The sequence below is a fragment of the Martes martes genome (assembly GCF_963455335.1).
Source record: "Martes martes genome assembly, chromosome: 13".
In the NCBI taxonomy this organism is placed as follows: Eukaryota; Metazoa; Chordata; class Mammalia; order Carnivora; family Mustelidae; genus Martes; species Martes martes.
In genome coordinates, this window is record NC_137901.1 from 36,059,360 (window position 1) to 36,077,405 (window position 18,046).

Here is an 18,046-nt window from a genome sequence, read left to right on the forward strand (position 1 = left end):
TATGTAGATAAGGAAATAAGTAATAGACATTCATGGGTAATAAATTGTGGAGAATGTCCTCCAAACTGGCAATGCCTGAGATTTCGAACATGTATTCTGAAATACTTAGGCATTAATAAATGATTTTTAAAACATTGGTTTCCGACTAGCATGAAGTCAAAAGGTTAACACCAACTGATAGGAGATGAGCCCTGCATTTCAGAATTTTCTACGCTAGCCATACTTTAACCTGTGATTTATTATTATTTTTTTTTAATGTCTGTTAGTCAAGGAACATTCAACTCAACGTTAAAGACAAGGGACTTTGTATTTTACACGCTTATACTCTAAGGTCCAGAAAGAACCCCTGCATGTAGAAAACAGGAGATGATGGAAATGCAGACTGTGGGCGTGGGAGAAGGCGATCCAAGCCCCAGAGAGCTTGCAGTCTGCATAATCCATTCAACACCCAATGATGCCTGCCGTGGTTTGAGCTGTTCTGTGCCCACGTGTGTGGTCTTCCAAACAGATTATACACTGTGGGTAGCAAGCACCTTCTTTCTTGCCTACATAATGCTGGCTGCTCAGAAATATCTGTTTGATGAATCAATGGTAGAAACAACATCCCTGAGAATTCAGAGTTAACGCTATGGAACAAACACAGTGAAGGAAAGTGCAGCAAAGACCCCAAACATGTTTATTTTGTTTTATTTTTAAGTTTTCTCACCATGGAAAATTTTAACCATATACAAAAGAAGACAGAACAATTTAGTGAACCCCAGGTGCCAATCAATCAATTCATACCAATCCTGTTTCTTCTATCACCCCATACTAATTTGTCTGTCTGCTGCCATGTTAATTTGAAGCGGATCCCAGACATCACATCATTTAATCCGTAAATACTCCAATATGCATCTCCAAAATGCAGAAACTTGTTTTAAACTTATGTACTCACAATAAAAAAGACTAATACTTTATTATTAAATGTCCAATCAGTGACCCAAATTCCATCTGGTTCAAAAATATCGTTTTGTGTTTTTGTGTGTTTGTTTTTGTTTTTTTTTTTTTACATTTTGTACCATAATCCAAATAAGACACACATGTGGATTTAAAGGTCTTTTAATTCACCTTTTTTTCCCCTTGAAATTTATATGTTAAAGAAACTAGGTCATTTGTCCTCTCTAGCCTACAGTCTGGATTTTGTTGACTGCACCAATGTGGTAGAGATTAACATGTGTTTCTTAGATCATTTATAAATCAGTTGCTGCATATGGAGACATGATGAGATCTAGGGTTGATTTTGTTGGCTTAATCACATCATCAGTGATAATGTCAATTACCATGAGGAGCCACAGACAATCTGATTGTATCTCATTTCCACCATGTAAGCAGGCCTTATGCTCAATGCCTTGATCCGTTCACTGAGGGTTGCAAAATCGTGATACTTTAATTCTATTATTCCCCCTTACGTATAAGCTAGAAGATTATTACAAACAATACTTCCTCCCTCGACCACTGTTTGATTATCCTAAAGTTCACATAGAGAATTTATTGTTTTTGGTGCAATTGTAAAACTCCTAGAAGAAAACATAGGCAATAATTTTTTTTGACACAAGCCCTAGAAACATTTCTCTAGACATCTCCTAAGGCAAGGGAAACAGAAGCAAAATTAAACTACTGCAGCTACATCAAAATAAAAAGTTTTTCATGGTGAAGGAAACCACCAACAAAGCAAAAAGGCAATCTACTAACTGGAGAAGATATTTGCAAATGACATATCTGATGAGAGGTTAACATCCAAAATATATAAAAAACTTATACAACTCAACACACACAAAAAACAAATAATCCAATTCAGAGCAGAGGACCTAAAAGGACATTTTTCCAAAGGAGACATCCAGATGGCCAAGAGACCAACAGACACATGAAAAGATGCTCAATATCACTCATCATCAGGGAAATGCAAATAAAAATTACAATGAGTTAGCACCTTGCATGTCTGACTGGCTAAACTCAAAAATGTAAGAAATAACAAGGGCTGGTGAGGATGTGGAGAAAATGAGGGTTCCTCAAAAAAATTAAAAATAGAATTACCATATGTAATCCAGTAATTCCACTATGGGGTACGTACTAAAAGAAAATGAAAACACTAATTCAAAAAGGTATATACACTCCTATGTTTACTGAAGCATTATTTACAACAGCCAAGATACGGAAGCAACCCATTTGTCCATCTACTGATGAACAAATAAAAAAGATGCACTGTGTGTACACACACACACACACACAGTGGAATATTAGTCATAAGAAAGAATGAGATCTTGCCATTTGTGGCAACATGGATGGACCTAGAGGATACAATTCTAAGTGAAATAAGGTCAATCAGGGGAAGACATATACCATATGCTTTCGTTCATTCTGTCTCAAATAAACAAAATCTTTTAAACAGTAAATAAATAAATTCAGGAATATAGAGTTTTTAACTTAACCACTTCTACCTTTCTTTTTTTAAAAAAAGATTTTTATTTACTTATTTGTTAATAAGAGACACAGAGAGAGAAGCAGGGGGAGCAGCAGGCAGAGGGGGAGGGAGAAGCAGGCTCCTCACTAAGCAGGGATCCCAATGCAGGGCTTGATCCCAGGACCCTGGGATCATGATCTGAGCTGAAGATGCTTAACCTTCTGAGCCACCCAGGCACCCTTCTTCTACCGTTCTATCTTCTTTCTCCCACACACCCAAAATCCTAACCCTTAAGAACTCTAAGAATGACAAAGTTAGAACACACACACCAGTCTCCGAAAAGCAATACAACATCAGCAGCAACAAGATTATCATGAACAGCTGATTGTGTGTGTGGTTTCTTTTTGTTCTTAGAGCTGATTTACTCAACATACACAGATCACAGTGTTTTAAAGCCACTGGGGATAACTAACTCTTCTCTGTTCAGTTCAGCCACCAGCGGGACACTCAGTAGGTGAACACAGGTATGAAAGAAGTCAAAGCTCAACAGCAACGGCAGGCAGGTTGAGGGACTCTGGGTCAGGGTGAGGAGTGGCAGGAGCATGGCCCTCTGATGGCACAGTGAGTCCAGCCCAAGTGCAGCTGGGGATCTGAGTTAAAAAGAAGGATGTAATAATCGAGGGTAAACAAGTTTTATTTTGTTCAGCTAAGGAACAAAGACATATACAGATGGAAATTGCTAAAGACTGAAGACACAGGCATCTTCTAGAAGACTATCCAATTCACCTAATCCATTCACCCATTGCTGAAGCAACCCCAGACACGTGCTGGTCCCCAAAGACCCAGCAATGAAATCCAGGGAGCTTGTATATAGCTAGACTCAGATGGATGCCCTGTAGTACCTTAAGTTCTATAATAGATAAGGGAACATCAGAGGTATTTGAAGGGACCGAGAGGAGTCACTTAGGGAGAGGGACCCAGGAGGGGACAGCAGGAGATAAACTGAGAGACACAGAGAATGGACATGGGGTGGCAACACATTCTGGCATAGAACCTATGGGTCCAGGGGCAAAGGTGCAGAAGAGTATGGCTTGCCCTCAGAAGGCAACCGCGAGTAGAATTTAGGATGCAGCCAAGGGCAAAGAAGTGGGCAGCAAAGGCGACATCCACAGGGCTTCCAGGTTATACTGAGAATTTCAGATGTAATCCAGAATGCTGCATGGAACCATCAGGAGAACGATTTCCTCAAACGTCTCTGGTAGGAAATTAAAGAACAGACTGAGATAGAGAACCAAAAGCTGGCAGTGTCCCAGGACAGCTGTTTGCAATTTCTCCAGAACTAAGAACCTAAAGGCAGACCCAGCCCCAAGGTATCTCGGAGATGTGCAGCACGAGGGGGCGATGACACGGTAGGTTCCCAACTCTAACCGTCAGGAGAACTGAGAGGACTCATGTCCAGAAATGCCGACCCTGAGAAGGGACTCTGCTTGGAGAGAAGGTGAGGGCGTGGTGGAACAAGCTGAAGGACCAGCGGCATGAAAATGTGCAGATGGGATGGATGGTTGACCTGTCTTTTTGCCAATCCCTTCTCAGGAAGACATCCACGAGGGGCACTGCCACTCTGACACAACTATCACTGACAACGAAAATTTTTTAAGAATGTGGCTAAGACAGGAGCTGAAGGGAAGTGGGCCCTATATCCTCTTGGGTCCAAAACCATCACAATGAGCAATGAGCCCATAGAGACACCAGTTCTTGCGAGTGCCACCCTGACTCTGCCCAGGCAGCAGCCTCTTCCTCCTCCCCTGGCTCACTCGCTCGCTCTCTCCTCTGCAGTCTCTCATGAGGGAGCAGCTTGGAGCTTGTCTGCACTCCCGTCCTAGGCTCCTGACTTCCTCAGGGCAGGGAAAGAGGGGAGGCTTAGGAGCAAAGGAAAAAATGGACCCTGAAAGCAGGACATACACCTGTGCACAAGGGACATGTCCTGAGCAGCATGGTTTGTAACACAGCCAACACTGCGGATAAAGCAAACTGCCTGCCGACAGAAGAACGTACGGGGCGACTTGCACTGTATTCATACACGAGAACACTCAGAGCCACACCAGCCCATCATGCTTACGCCTGGCCCACGTTAGTAAACAAGCTGGAGTACGACACACGCAGCATGTCACATGTGACGTTAGCACAAAAGAACACAGATACTGTTGGAGACTCTTCACCATCGGTACAGAAACACACATGCACATGACCATCAGTAGAGAGGGGACCTGGGGCAGGGAAACGATAGTTGGAATGAGGGATAAAATGAGACCTCGATTATATCCGTAGTAGGTTTTTCTTGAAGAAGTTGGATGTCAATGTGGAAAAACATGATTTGATCAAGTTGTCATTACTTCCTAATGTCTGAAATATTTGATATGGTAAAGGTACTCTCAACTGAGATTCTGGCTTCCCTGACATTTTAATCCAAGGAAACTTTTCTTTCTGTAATCAGTAAGAGGTAGAAACGTGTCTGTATCTAATTCCACTAGCAATGCACAAACAGGACCTAGGAGCATGCTTTTCTTCTTTTTTACCTGAAATATCTGCTTCAGGGAGAAAAGTGCCCTTCTTAAATCTCGCCCACTGGAGTTGTACAGTTTCTCTGAAATAAAAAACATAACATATAGAATTAATTAAACTGACTCAATGAATGGTAAAAACACAGGATGTGAACAATGAATAGACTTTCCACTAGGGAGGTGAGTAGACGGAAGCCACGGAAGATAGAGCCCTCACGTCCGACAGTGCAGAAAACAGTCTGGGCTGCTCCAGGTGGCCGGAAGAGGGGGCGAGAGAGTTGTGGAGGACAAGGTCCCACGTGCACCCTCAGCCCCCACCCTCCCTCTCTCCAGACTTCCATTTCCAGCTGCTTGTCGACCATTGCACTTAAAGGCCAACTATATCCAGAAAATTAACCCAGCCAAGATGGAATGCATCTCTCCACGTTCCTCATTCCTTGCCTCACAGACTCTGACCCACCATGCTTTCTGCAGCTGAGCTCAGCTTTGAGGCACCTCCTTTTTCCCAGGATCCAACCATCACCTTAAGAGACCTAAGGGCAGCATAGTGGCTTTCAGGACTGGATTCCTTGGGGATGGCTCTGTAAATAGCCTTAACTCTGGGTCTATCTGGGCTTTCACTCATGTTTAAGGATGGGTCTGGCCCTGAGCAAGGCAGATAGAGGAGTCCCGTGTCAGTCTTCTCTGGCTCAAGACCCAGGCCAACTCCTACAACCCCCAATGTTCCATTAGTCACATTTAATATGTAGCAGTTAGGCGAGGCATAAGGAATAAGAAGGTAACCTTGAACTAGGACCCATCCTCCAGAGGTCACAATGTGGCACGGAGACAAATGAACTTGCCAAAATTACTAGTTAGCCAATGGAGTAGAGCTCCCAAGTGCTGAGTCAGGAGGAAGAAACCAGTTATTCCAGTGTAAGTAGAATGCCTGGGAGCATGGACTCTGCTCAGCTTCACACAACTCAAACTTGGCCCTGATCTAGGTGACTCAGGGGTCAGGTTAGGTTCCCAACAGCAGGTACCAGACTTACCCAATAAGAAAGTCATCCAACATGTATTTCCTGAGCACCTGCTAGGGACTGTTCTAGGCAGCCAGTAGTGAAGAGTGGACTTAATAAATGCAAGGACTAAGCAGTCAGAAAGCCTACATCTCAAAGCTGGTCTCACTCCCTACTTGCTACATGACCTTGAACAAAGTAGTTTATTTTTCTAAGACTCAGATCCCCTGTTTATAAAATAAGAACATGCAACAGCAGATTTAAAGGAAGACAGTTTTTGTGTTAAATCAAGCACTGATATGGTACAGGGTGATGCCAAATTATTTAAAATGCTAAAGAATAAAGCAGTCAAAAGCAGTATCATGATGGAGGCCAGCCTCTCTGAGCTTCAATTTCAGCATATGGCAGGCAATGCGCAGAACCACATTGCCTGCTTATGTCACAGACTTGAGTGGAAGGGCACAGAACACATAGGTCTGTAAGAGTTGGCAGAAGTCTGGCCATGAGAAGAATATGCCCGCTTGCACAGTAACTTTGGAAGGGAACAGGCTCCCACCCTTGATTTAAAAGGCTGTAGGGTAGGTGGGGCTCAGATTTGCATGGCAGTATTTGCCCCCAAAGGCCTCCCTACAGACATCTTGCCCTCTTCCCATCCACTCTCCACCCAAAGCCAGAAGGGCTGGGAGAAAATGACCACCTGATGACATCACTGGTCCCATTTAAACGCTTCAATGGCTGGCCCTGCACTGAGAATGGAATCCAAAATCCTCTGCAGGACCCGTCAAGTCCTTGGTCATGCAGTCCCAGCCCCCTCGTCACTATGTTGCAGACTGTCTGGTCTCATCCAGGCAACTGGGCAGGTCAGGTTCCTCCAGACTCAAAACCTAAGAAAACACCCAGTAAGGGATAGAGGCTAGATTGTGTCAGTTTGGGGGTCTAGGGGGTGGGTGGTGTCTGAGCCCAAGGCCTTCTAAACAATATGCAGTCCACGATCACTTATTGACTATGAAGAGTTTTGATTAAGACAGAATGCATCGCCTTCCTAAAAAACAAGACCTGAGAAAACTCCAGAGAAATCAGCCATCCCTAAAATGAACATCTTGTTTATCACAGATCCTAAGACATGAGGCCCAGATAACTTTCTAGCTGACCTCTAAAGTGTGTGCACAGCCTCAGCATACACAAGTAATAAATAAGTGGAGTGGACGGCATCACCCCTAGGTCTGGTCCCCAGGGTGATCACTCCACAGTTTCAGCAGCTAAACCTCTCTGACTTCTCAAATTCCGAGGACAGAAATTTTGACTGTTGCCAGAACCATTTCTAACAAATAAGAATAAATCAGATGCAAGCATGGGCATACACAAGACCCCCAAAAGAGGAGCAGATTTATCCTATCCAATAAGAACATCTGAAGAGGGGCACCTGGGTGGCTCAGTTGGTTAAGTGACTGCCTTCAGCTCGGGTCATGATCCTGGAGTCCCGGGATCGAGTCCCGCATCGGGCTCCCAGCTCCACAGGGAGTCTGCTTCTCTCTCTGACCTTCTCCTCACTCATACTCTCACTGTCTCTCTCTCAAATAAATAAATAAAATTTTTAAAAAAATATTAAAAAAAAAAAGAACATCTGAAGAGAGTGTCAATTCCAAGTACCTCTTTATAAGGTAATAAGACTTGCAGTAGACTTCTCTTGTGCATGCCCCACTAGATGACAAGCAGAAATAGGTCTTAAGTGAATTTACAACATCACAGAGTTAGTTACTGATGATGTGTCCAATTCATGTGAATGAAAATTATGGTTAATTGTGTTCAGATTGTTAAGGTTTTTGTACTTAGTATTATATTCAAAATAAGGTTTTTAAAAAAGTTTAGTTGAGAATGACAATATTTTGTTGAGGATTTTTTACATGTATATTCATGAGGAATATTCATGATCTGTAGTTTTGTTTCCTTCTAATGGCTTTGATGTTGAAGCAATATTGACTCTCATGAGTTGGGAGTATTCCCTCCTCTTCTACTTTCAGAACAAGTCTATGTAGACCTGATATGACACATTCCTTAAATGTTTCACAGAATTCTCCAGTGAAGCCACCTGGGGCAGAGGGAGGCAGGGAGGAGTTCTCTGTATTGGGAGGTTTTCAACTATGAATTCAGTTTCTTCAATTACTATAGGGCTATTCTGATTTTTTCTTCTTGAATGAGCTATGATAGTTTGCATCTTTTAAGGAATTTTTCCAAATCATCTAATTTGTTAAGTGCATGGGCATAAAGTTGTCATCATATTCCCTATTACCCTTTTATTGACTACAGCAATCTCCTCTCTCATCCCTATTGTTGGTAATCAGTCTGTCTCTTTTCTCCACTTAGTCTGGCTAGAGGTATATCCGTTTTATCGATCTTTTCAAAGAATCAGCTTTTGATTTCATTGTTCTTCCTCTTTCTTTTCTGGCTTAATCATTTTCTTCTCTCTGCTTGCTTTTGGGCTATTTTGCTCTTTTTTCCTACTTTCTTAAGATGGAAATTCAATAACAATTGATCTGAAACCTTTCTTCTTTTCTAAGTAGGTAAGGCTATAAATATCTCCCTAACTGCTGCTTTGGCTGCATTCTGCACAGTTTGCTATTTTATGTTTTCATTTTCATTCAATTTGAAATGGAGTGAATGCTGAATATTTCTTTCCAGTCAAAAGGGAATAAGTCCTGTGGTGGTTTTTTTTTTTTTTTTTTTTGGACCTATGGTTTATTTAGAAGTATACTGTTTAACTTCCAACTATTTGGGAATTTTTCACATATCTGTTACCAATTTCTAGTTTCATCTCTTTATGATGAGAACATAATCTTTATAGGACATCAATTATTTTAAATTTATTAATGTTAATTTTATGGCCCAGAATATGGTTTATCATGGTGAACATCTCACATACACTTGAAAAGAGCAGACTATTCTAGAAATATCCACTAGGCCAAACCGAGTGGTAGTGTTGTTCAGGTCTTCTATATTTTCATGAGCTTCTGTACATCACTGAGAAAGGAGTGTTGAGATTACCAATCATGACAGTGGATTTTTCCATTTTTTCTTGCACCTGTATGAGTATTGGCTTTAGGAACACTTTGCCTTTCTCTTGTTATGGGCACTCACATTTAGGATTGCTATGGCTTCTAAGCTAATTGACCTTTTATCACTATATAATGTCTTCATCCCTGGCAATATTTCTTGTTTAAAGTCTATATTTTTAATATTAATATGATCACTTTGGGTTAGTATTTGCATAGTTTCTGATAATTAGAGTTGCAACTTGTTTTTATCCAGTCTGACAATCTCTATCTTTTAATTGACATGCATTCACCATATTTTTAACCTCTAGGACATCACCTTTGATGAGAAGCATCTTTGTACAAATGCCAAAAATATCTTTGAGTGGTGCCAAAACACTCTCCTTTTTTTTTTTTTTTTTTTTTGCCAAGTCTCTTAATTAGAACAAAATTTCTATTTTTTTTTTTATTTTGTTGTGGTTTTTTTTGGAGAAAGCGGTGTGGAAGGAGGGGTAGAGAGAGAGGGAGAGAGTATCCTAAGCAGACTCCATGACCAGGACAGAGACCAGTTTGGGGCTCAATCTCACATCCCTGAGATCATGACCTGAACCAAAACCAAGAGCCAGATGCTTAACTGACTGAGCCACCCAGGCACCCCTATAATTTCTATTTGAAAAGCACTATTTCAATCACCCTTAATTTTAAAAAAGATGTTTATAGTCATTCATTTAAATAATTATTCCAAACAAATTTGAATAACAAAATAGTAATGCTCCCAAACAATTCTTTCATGCAAAACAATTATCACTACAAACTTCAGAGACAGATTCACATCTGTTGTTGTGGCTTTTTACTATCAAACGCAAAAAATCAGCTGTCCTATTTAAGGATATTATATATTTTGGCTTAAACGTACTTTAAAATGCAAAGTGTTTTAATTCTGTGTGTTAAAAGAACTAGGTGAGGGCTAGATCAGAAATCTTTCCAATCTGGCACCTGTTAAGTTGTAGTTTGCTTAATTTAAACCCTTTGTAAAAGCAGTTAGCAGTGAAGCTTCACTTTTATGGACTAAGATATCCTCTCCCACAGTACTCTAAACCATTTTTTCCCTATACAATCAACATTTTTAAGACTGTCATGCATTGGTCTCTGTAACATATGAAAGCAACATTGAAATCATCACCATTGTGGTTGAAATAAAAATGACCACATTTTTTATTCAAAGAGATATTACTCTAAAGTACTGTCATTTTTTTTTTTTTTAACGTTTTAACGATTTATTTTCGAGAAAGTATGCACTCAGGGCAGGAGACAGGACAGAGCAAAGAGAGAGAAACTCAAACACACTCTTCGATGAGCACAGAGCCCAAGGACACAATCCCAGGAGCACAATCCCAGGACACTGAGATCATGACCTGAGCTGAAAGCAAGAGTTGGATGTGCAGCAAACTGAGCCACACGGACACCCCTACAGAACTCACTTTTTTGTAAGATCACTAATATTACCTTTTTTAACCAAAATCATGGTATGCAATGAAATCACAGTGCTTAACTAAAACTCAAAATTGTCATTTTTAAAAAACATAGTAGTACCAATAGTCTCTAGACCCAACCTGACCTGTTCTGTTGGTTCTTCACATACATTTTAGGAGACACCACTGTTCACCTAGAGGACAAAAAGAATTAGGAACCAAGCACGTTTATAAATGACATAGAGGCTTACGTTGGAGATATTCCAAGTTTGGTTCCAGACCTAAGGAATAAAGTAAATATCACAATAAAGCAAGTCAAATGCATTTTTGGTTTCCCAGTGCATATGAAAGTTCTGTTGAGGCTACTGTAATCTAGTGCATGCACAATAACATTATGTCTTTAAAAAAGTGCACATATCTTAATTTAAAAATTCTTTATTGAAAAAAAGTGCCAACCACCCGAGCTTTCAACAAGTAGTAATCTCTGATCACAAGTCACCATAACAAATAATGAAGGTTGAAATATTGTGAGAATTACCAGAATGTGACAAGTGAGCAAATGTTGTTGGGAAAAATGGCACCAATACACTTGCTTGATGCAGGGTTGCCATAAAACTTCACTTTGTAAAAAATGTAATATCTGAAAGTGCAATCAAGTGCAATAACATGAGCTCAGCTGGTGTAATCTGTCGTTGTGGGAGGCATGGTTCCTGCTAGCAGAGGAGAAGAGCGGACATTTCATCACATCAGCTGTCATGCCCACACCAGTGACTACTGATAGCCTTTGGTGTCCTTCATGAGCAGCCTCCATAGGCCAAAGGAGAAGCACTGCTTCCCACAGCCCAAGCCCCGGCTTCCCTGATACAGAGCTAACCATGCCTTGGGAGGTGTGGTCTGGAGCTTTCACTGCTGGGGACACTAGGACTCAAGAAATGGAGTGTTCTATCTGTAGCACATCCAGGCCTCACCATACAGAAAGTCAGACTCACTATGGCTGTGCAGGCCTCCCCTTCAGTGTAGATGAGACTATTAAGGGCTTCCCCTAGAACAGGGCTGGCTTGCCAGCTTCCTGAGGGGATGCTGGACATGGCTCTTGGATGCATTCCCTGGTCAACATTAATCACTCCTCCTTTAGAAGCTGCCCGTCTATGCAGAGCTCAGGTGTGATTCTCAGCCCCGGGTTGCAGTACATGGAAGGCTTCCTCAGGGAAGGATGACAGCCCCACAGGGCTCCCTTGTTCTGCAGCAGTATCTGCAGCCTCTGCTTTCTGTGTGGGTCTACATGTGTGCAGATCCAGGTGCACACTGGGCTTCAGCCTATGGGTGATGCGACAGAGCATGGGGGTCCTCTGATTCTCCAAATACACCCAGTACATTGTGCAGACTCTTCTCGTGGGTGCTGAGTCCCAAGAGAGGGAATTCCATGTGCCCCTATTGCCTGAAAATCAGGCAGTGCAGAAGAAAGAAGACATCAAATGCAGAGCAGGGAGAGAGGCCCAGAGCCCACCCTATGCTAGCAGGAGGGCAGCTCCAAGTCTTCTCCTATATGCAAAAGAATTCAGAGAGACTCTCTCCCTTTTCCTCTTTGTCCACCTACACTGTAAACACGTGCCAAGGAGCACACAGCCTCTACTGGAGAGACGGTGCAGAAGACGATGGCTCCCGCTGTGCCAGACTCTGTGTAAGAGTCCTGAGTCAGCACCGTGCGGTAAGGTGGCTACGTGACTAAATGTGTGACTATGTGTGTCCCTTCCTGGCAAAACAAAACAAAACAAAACAGCAAAAAACCCCGACCGCATCTCAACTCAAAGCTGAATCCTATGTGTAAAGGGCTGGGCTGGGCTCCGGTTGGGATCCAGGAGATTTGCCATTCTCCCCAAGCCTGGAGATGGCCAGGTGGGAGGTGTGCAAAGAGGAACCCGCCTCCCACCAGCACGGCCCCAAGGGTGGGACAGTAGCTATTGAGAGCTCAGAGGGCAGAAGGTCCCAGGGAAGATGCAGTGCCAGTTCCAGCCACTGGGGGAGCTATGAGAGGCCAATTAATTCCTATTGAGGTCAAGCCCAGTCTGTGGTTGGCCAATAAATGAACGTATTTATACGTTTTCCCACCTCCACCCAAACTGAATCTACCCAGGACACAGTCATATGTACAGCACTAGCCTTTGAGTAAAAGGCCATCAGGAGCCTATATTTGGTGGGGAAAGGAGGAAGGACCAGAACATCATTTGTTAAAATCTTTACCACTGCCCCGGTCTTTTCTCTCCATGGTTCTTGCCTTTTACAATGAAACATGTTCTTTTTAAGAAATACGATTAAGGCATTACACTTTAAACCAGTTTATAATGATGAGCAGAAGGCAAATTAATTTAAGGCCATTAGGGACCATTCCTGTTCCTTCATCGGGAAGGAAACTCCCACGGCCCGCCCACATGAGCGCTGAAAGGCACAGCCACAGAGGTCCTGTGTTTCCTGCTCAGCTAAGGACGCAGGGAAGAAAACTTAGTGTGGGGAAAGCAGACCTGAACATCAGAAAGAATCGGTGAGAACATGAGAACCGATTTACACTTAGTGAAAGAGCGTGGTGGGGAGGAACACAGGGCATCTGTGAGTGCGCCAAGGAAGTGGGGGAGTGAAAGATACATCTAGAACATCATGCTTCAGACCCATAAAATTCACCAACTTTAATGCTAATAATTTCAGCACACCCTTCTCTCACCCAGGGCCAAACCCATTAACCAAGCTCTTTGTGCAAACACTTGGACCAGGACCTGGAATACCCTTCTCTTTGCAGATGCAGCAAGAACTTTCCTCGAGCTGCCACAGAAGACACCACACTGAGGAGATTTCGTCACAGACAAAATGTGTGCACCTGCATCTAAAACTCTGCTGGCACCAGCTACAGAGAATGTGACCACCATGATTTTTCGGATGGAGCAGAGAGACAGGCGCTCTCCGCTGCCAGGCATTAGCTTCGAGACGTTTCCTCCTCAGACTCACCCGTCAGAGAGAGCTGGTGAAGAACAATTCTGCAATGGGACAGAAATCGCTGGCCAGGCTTAGGTTACACTCTGCTCCCCAGCCAGGGGCAGCCCCCAGTTCCTGTCAGCACTGAGTCAAAGGAATTCCACTCTGGCCATTCTTCCCATGAATTCGAGTAAGCCGCCGACACACTGATGACCCGCAAGTATACCGCACTTCAACCTGCATCTGCTGTCTCATTATGACGTGTTGATATTTTAAAGAAAACCACCGGAGTAGCACCAAAGAAAATTTTTCAGTGAAAGCATGGCGTGGTCCGATTTTAGAAATCCTTCCTTCCCAGCAGTGTTTAAGTGTTTTGGAGTCACAATTTCGAAGTTATATACAAGTTATCACAAATGTTAACGTCAGAGGGCATGGGGACTAAGTGTGCGCCCCCAGGAACATTCCATGGACCACAGGGGAGAAGCCTGATCTAACCCTGCCTCTTCAGTTTGCAGGTAAAGAAACTAAAACCATAGAGTTACCGAGTTTGTGGCCCCAGCTCTGGAATTGTGGGTCCAAAGAAGTGGGGGAGAGGGACCAAAATCAGCTCGCAGAAATGGAAACTGGCTGTTATGTTCTGTTTGTACAATACAAAGGAAATGGGCCACAGAAACTTGCCCACATCCTAAGCATGACGTCCACGTCATCGTGTTAATTCAGAGAGAAATCACACACGTACAAAAGCAAAGGCTCATGTTCTGGAGGTCGGCTCTGAGAAGTACCTGTGGGATGGTGGGGAGTAGGGATTCATAAGGGCTCCCCTTGCCCCCCATTCATCAGGAGGCGGTCCATTCAGCCTGAGGATGAAGAGACTACATGCAAATGATGGAAAGGCCAGGAGTCCTGCGAGATCACCTTATTTAAACCCAAAGTCCCTTGGAGTACAATCAGTTTAAATATTTATGTCACATAATCCTTATACAAATCCCTGATTCTCTCCGAAGCAGATGTGGAAGAAAACCAGCTCAGACATCTGGAGTTGAGGGAGAGGGACAGACATGCCCCCAAATCATGCCCAAGCTACGTGAGAAGGGGATGGAAACACGGAGGAGATGCCAAGGAAGGACAGGTGACACCTGGGCACTTGGGGCTGGGGAGCAGAGATCCAGAAGAGGTAACACGGAACAAACTTCGAGGGTAAGTAAAAATCAACCACAGAGAGCAGCACAGTGCAGAGGGGAACCCGAGGACGAGAGAAGAGCAGGGGTGCTGCCTGGGTGCTGCTCCGGGAAGCAGCAGGTTCACTTCGGCGTGGCTAGCACTTGGGCAAGAAGGTTGTGGTGGTGACAACATGAGCCTGGGGACACCGCAGAGTCCTCGCGTTCATGGTCTCACAAGGCCACACTGTGAAGTTTCAACTCCGTGTCTCTCTCTCGGGCAGTGACAGAGGGTGTGGGAGGGATTTCAAGCAGGAAGGAATCTAATGACACAGGGTTCTAGGAGACTCAGCCAGTATGGCCAGCCAGGGCAGAAGAACTGGAATGGGACTGGGTAGAAGCAGAAAACCAAGTAAGTTCACGACAGGAACAGTGGGGATGGCGAGGAGAGGTGGATTGGGGAGTGACTGAGAGATAGAGCTGAACGTGGGGTGAAACGGGTGAAGGACCCTCAGATCTCCAGCTTTCTGGGTTTGTGGGGAAACTACTCCCTGGAACATGGGACATTATGGGCAATCACCACCGGCGAGCAGTGCCTCTGTCCTGGCGTGGACCCCCAAGACAGCTGAAGACTGTCCTCAGATCTCTGGTCAGAAGAGGCCACACGCTCCAGCCTGGAACATGATTTTCCTGCTTCCTCCACCTCGCCCCTGCCTGTGTGCCCATCGCCCCCTCCTGAAGACAGCATCCTTCGCCTCCCAAACCCTCTGTGAACTCCTAGCATTCACCTCTATTCTAACACCTGTCACACAGGGCCGCCTTCAAGTGACAAAGGGCCTCCTGGCTGCTGTTGGGTAAGGAGGCAGCACCAGACTTCAAATCAGGCAACCACGTGCCTGGTGGCTTGTCGACCGTGGCTGTCCACGTGAGCCCAGCCCAGGTCCACACGATTCCCGGCTTGTCACATTGGGAGTCATGGTGCCACCCTCCTCACGGGCACTGAGGCAGGCAGCCCAGGCAGAGCCAGGTGTCTCTGACTTCACTTGGAGGCAACAGTTTCGCCCTCTGAGTTTCAGGGAGCTGGGCAGCTTGGGGGCCCAGGGAAGCACACTTCTGTCCACTCCCATCTTCGCTTTCACAGAAGCGTCCCCTGTCAGAGACAGAGAGGCCAGATACAGTATGGCAGGCCATGTCATGGACAGGAATTCTGGGGAGAATTTCTCCTCAGGATCAAAGACTGGTAGAGACAGACGGGTCCACAGAGACATCCAATCCCCCACACCTCCCCTTGGAGAAGCTAGGGCCCTCGTCCAAACCACAGAACCCCTGCTCCTGTACCCAGGGCCAGTGGCAATTTGACAGCGTCCCTCTAAAAAGGCTATTGGCCTGGGGTGACCAGATGAGCATCGGAAAAGCAGCAAAAACACCGTGAGCCAGGCGATGGTGTGAAAAACATGGAATGGGGACCTGTTACTTCAGAACTCCTGGGTCTCGGTCTACACCTCTGCCTCTCGGTGTCCTGTAAATGGCTTGGCTCCCTGCTCTCCTGCCCTCTCCCTGTCCTCTCTTGCTCCAATTCCTTCTCTCTTTGCTCTCTTCTCCCCTCCTTAGGAAACTGGAGAACTTCCAGATATTTTATTTATAGGCTTTTATCATTCCCTTTCTTTCAGAATTCAGTTAAAACATTTAGATGTATGTTTTTTCAAAATCACTTCTTTTTCTCTTTCTACTTCTTTTCTAGTAACAACCCGGAATCCACAGCACTAAGCTGGTTTTGCTTGAGCTGAGGGGGTTTCTCCCCGGAGCTGGCCGCAGCATCACGGCCTCACTGGCCTGCAGCGAACCCTGCTCGCCCCCTCCTGGGGTGGGAGGCAGAAGGGGAAGGGACGTTGCCTCAACAAAGAAACCCAGCTCTGCTCTTCTGGAAGCATCCAGAGTTCCAGGTGGAGAAATCATCTCTCTCCATCCAGGATCAAGCCCAACGCTACTTTCCACTCCAGGGAAAAAACTTAGCAAAGAACCATCCTGATCCAAGGGCCAGAAACCATGTATGCACCCCACCAGCCCCTGAGCGCACACGTGAAAATAATCAGCTATCTTTCCCAGGCCTGACTGTAGCCAGGACGGTCCTAGCTTTGGCCTCTGCAAAGTAGCCCCTCTTTCCCAACCCCTGCTCACCGAACCCGCCACGCTTGGCACCTGACCTCCTGTCCTGCCCGCCCTTGGAGCACAGTGTCCACATCACCTGCCATCTCCTGCCCTCCCAGTTGGCAGGGTCCTGACCCTACACTGCGCCCTGCTGTGGTTTGCCCTTAGCCTTCTGTGCTGTTCCGCCATAGCCCTGGATAACACCACCATCTAGACTCCTAAACTGATGTCTGCATTTCAGATTCTTCTCTGTGCCTCGGTTCTCTTATGAGCAACACACTTCGAGAGGTACACATCCCCACGTTTTGAAGAACACAATAACGTTGGTAAAGCATCAGGCACATTTTAGTGCTCAGTAAAAACCACTTTTCCTCCTCTCTCCAACCCAAAAGGCTTCAACTGCGTTTCTAAAAAACACCCAAGACTCCCTGTAGTGAATAGGCGAGGCTTTCATGGGGCTGGCCAGGCTCCTCCTGTCATCCGTCAGGCCCTTCTGTGTACTGAGAAGGTCGCCTGAGCTCAGACAGCCCTGGCTGGGCCCTGGGGGTGCCCCTCGAACCATGACCACTGCCCCAAAGAAACAGCCTCTTCCTTCCTGGGGTCAATGGCTCTTGACAGGGAAGACACTCACCATCCCTGCCCTAAACATTTTGAGGAAAAGAAGTGAATGTCTAATCCCCAGAGAAAAGATAAGGATCATTAGCTGGGGTCAAAAGGGAACAATCTGGCATCAATCATGTCACGAGCAGAGTGGCAAAACCCCACAGTTCACCTGACCCACCCCCTGGGGCCGGGCTCTTCCTTTAAGCCTTCTTCAAGATGGAAACAGCCATTAATCTATGGCAAGCGTCCTAACACAAACAAAACTGCACCAAAGTTGTTTTTGTTTTCTTGGGTTTTTTTTGTTTGTTTGTTTTTTGCTTTTTTACAACAACCCTTCTGATAAGAGTTTATTCTCTAACCAAGGAGTGAGGACTGGGAGGACCATAGTGTTTTTACCACTAAGTGCCGCAAACCTTAAATATCGGTTTCGTCCTATAACAAATTCACATCTGAACTGAAGGTCTCTACACATCAAAAGGACAAGCCACATCCCAATCCTTCCTAACCTCCTGACACTTTCCCTCTGTGCTTATTTCCAGGCTGTGCCAAGGAGGGCTAAGCCGAGGGTCCATAAATGACCCAAGGGTCCCATCTCATCCCCTCTGTGGGAACAGCTAGGAGAGTGAGATAGAGTGGAGACCATAATTAGGAAGCGTCGTGCCTACAGCTTCAAG

The 18,046-nt window shown here is 44.8% G+C and overlaps 1 protein-coding gene across 6 annotated transcripts in view; it reads right to left on the reverse strand.

Moving 5' to 3' along the window:
* Positions 1-18,046, reverse strand: part of FHOD3 (formin homology 2 domain containing 3) — a 460,829-nt gene that overhangs the window by 262,584 nt on the left and 180,199 nt on the right. For all 6 annotated transcript variants that reach the window (XM_080821452.1, XM_080821455.1, XM_080821454.1 and 3 more), the window contains exon 4: positions 5,017-5,084. In XM_080821452.1, coding sequence (XP_080677578.1) covers positions 5,017-5,084 — 68 coding nt within the window. The remainder of the gene's footprint in view (positions 1-5,016; positions 5,085-18,046) is intronic.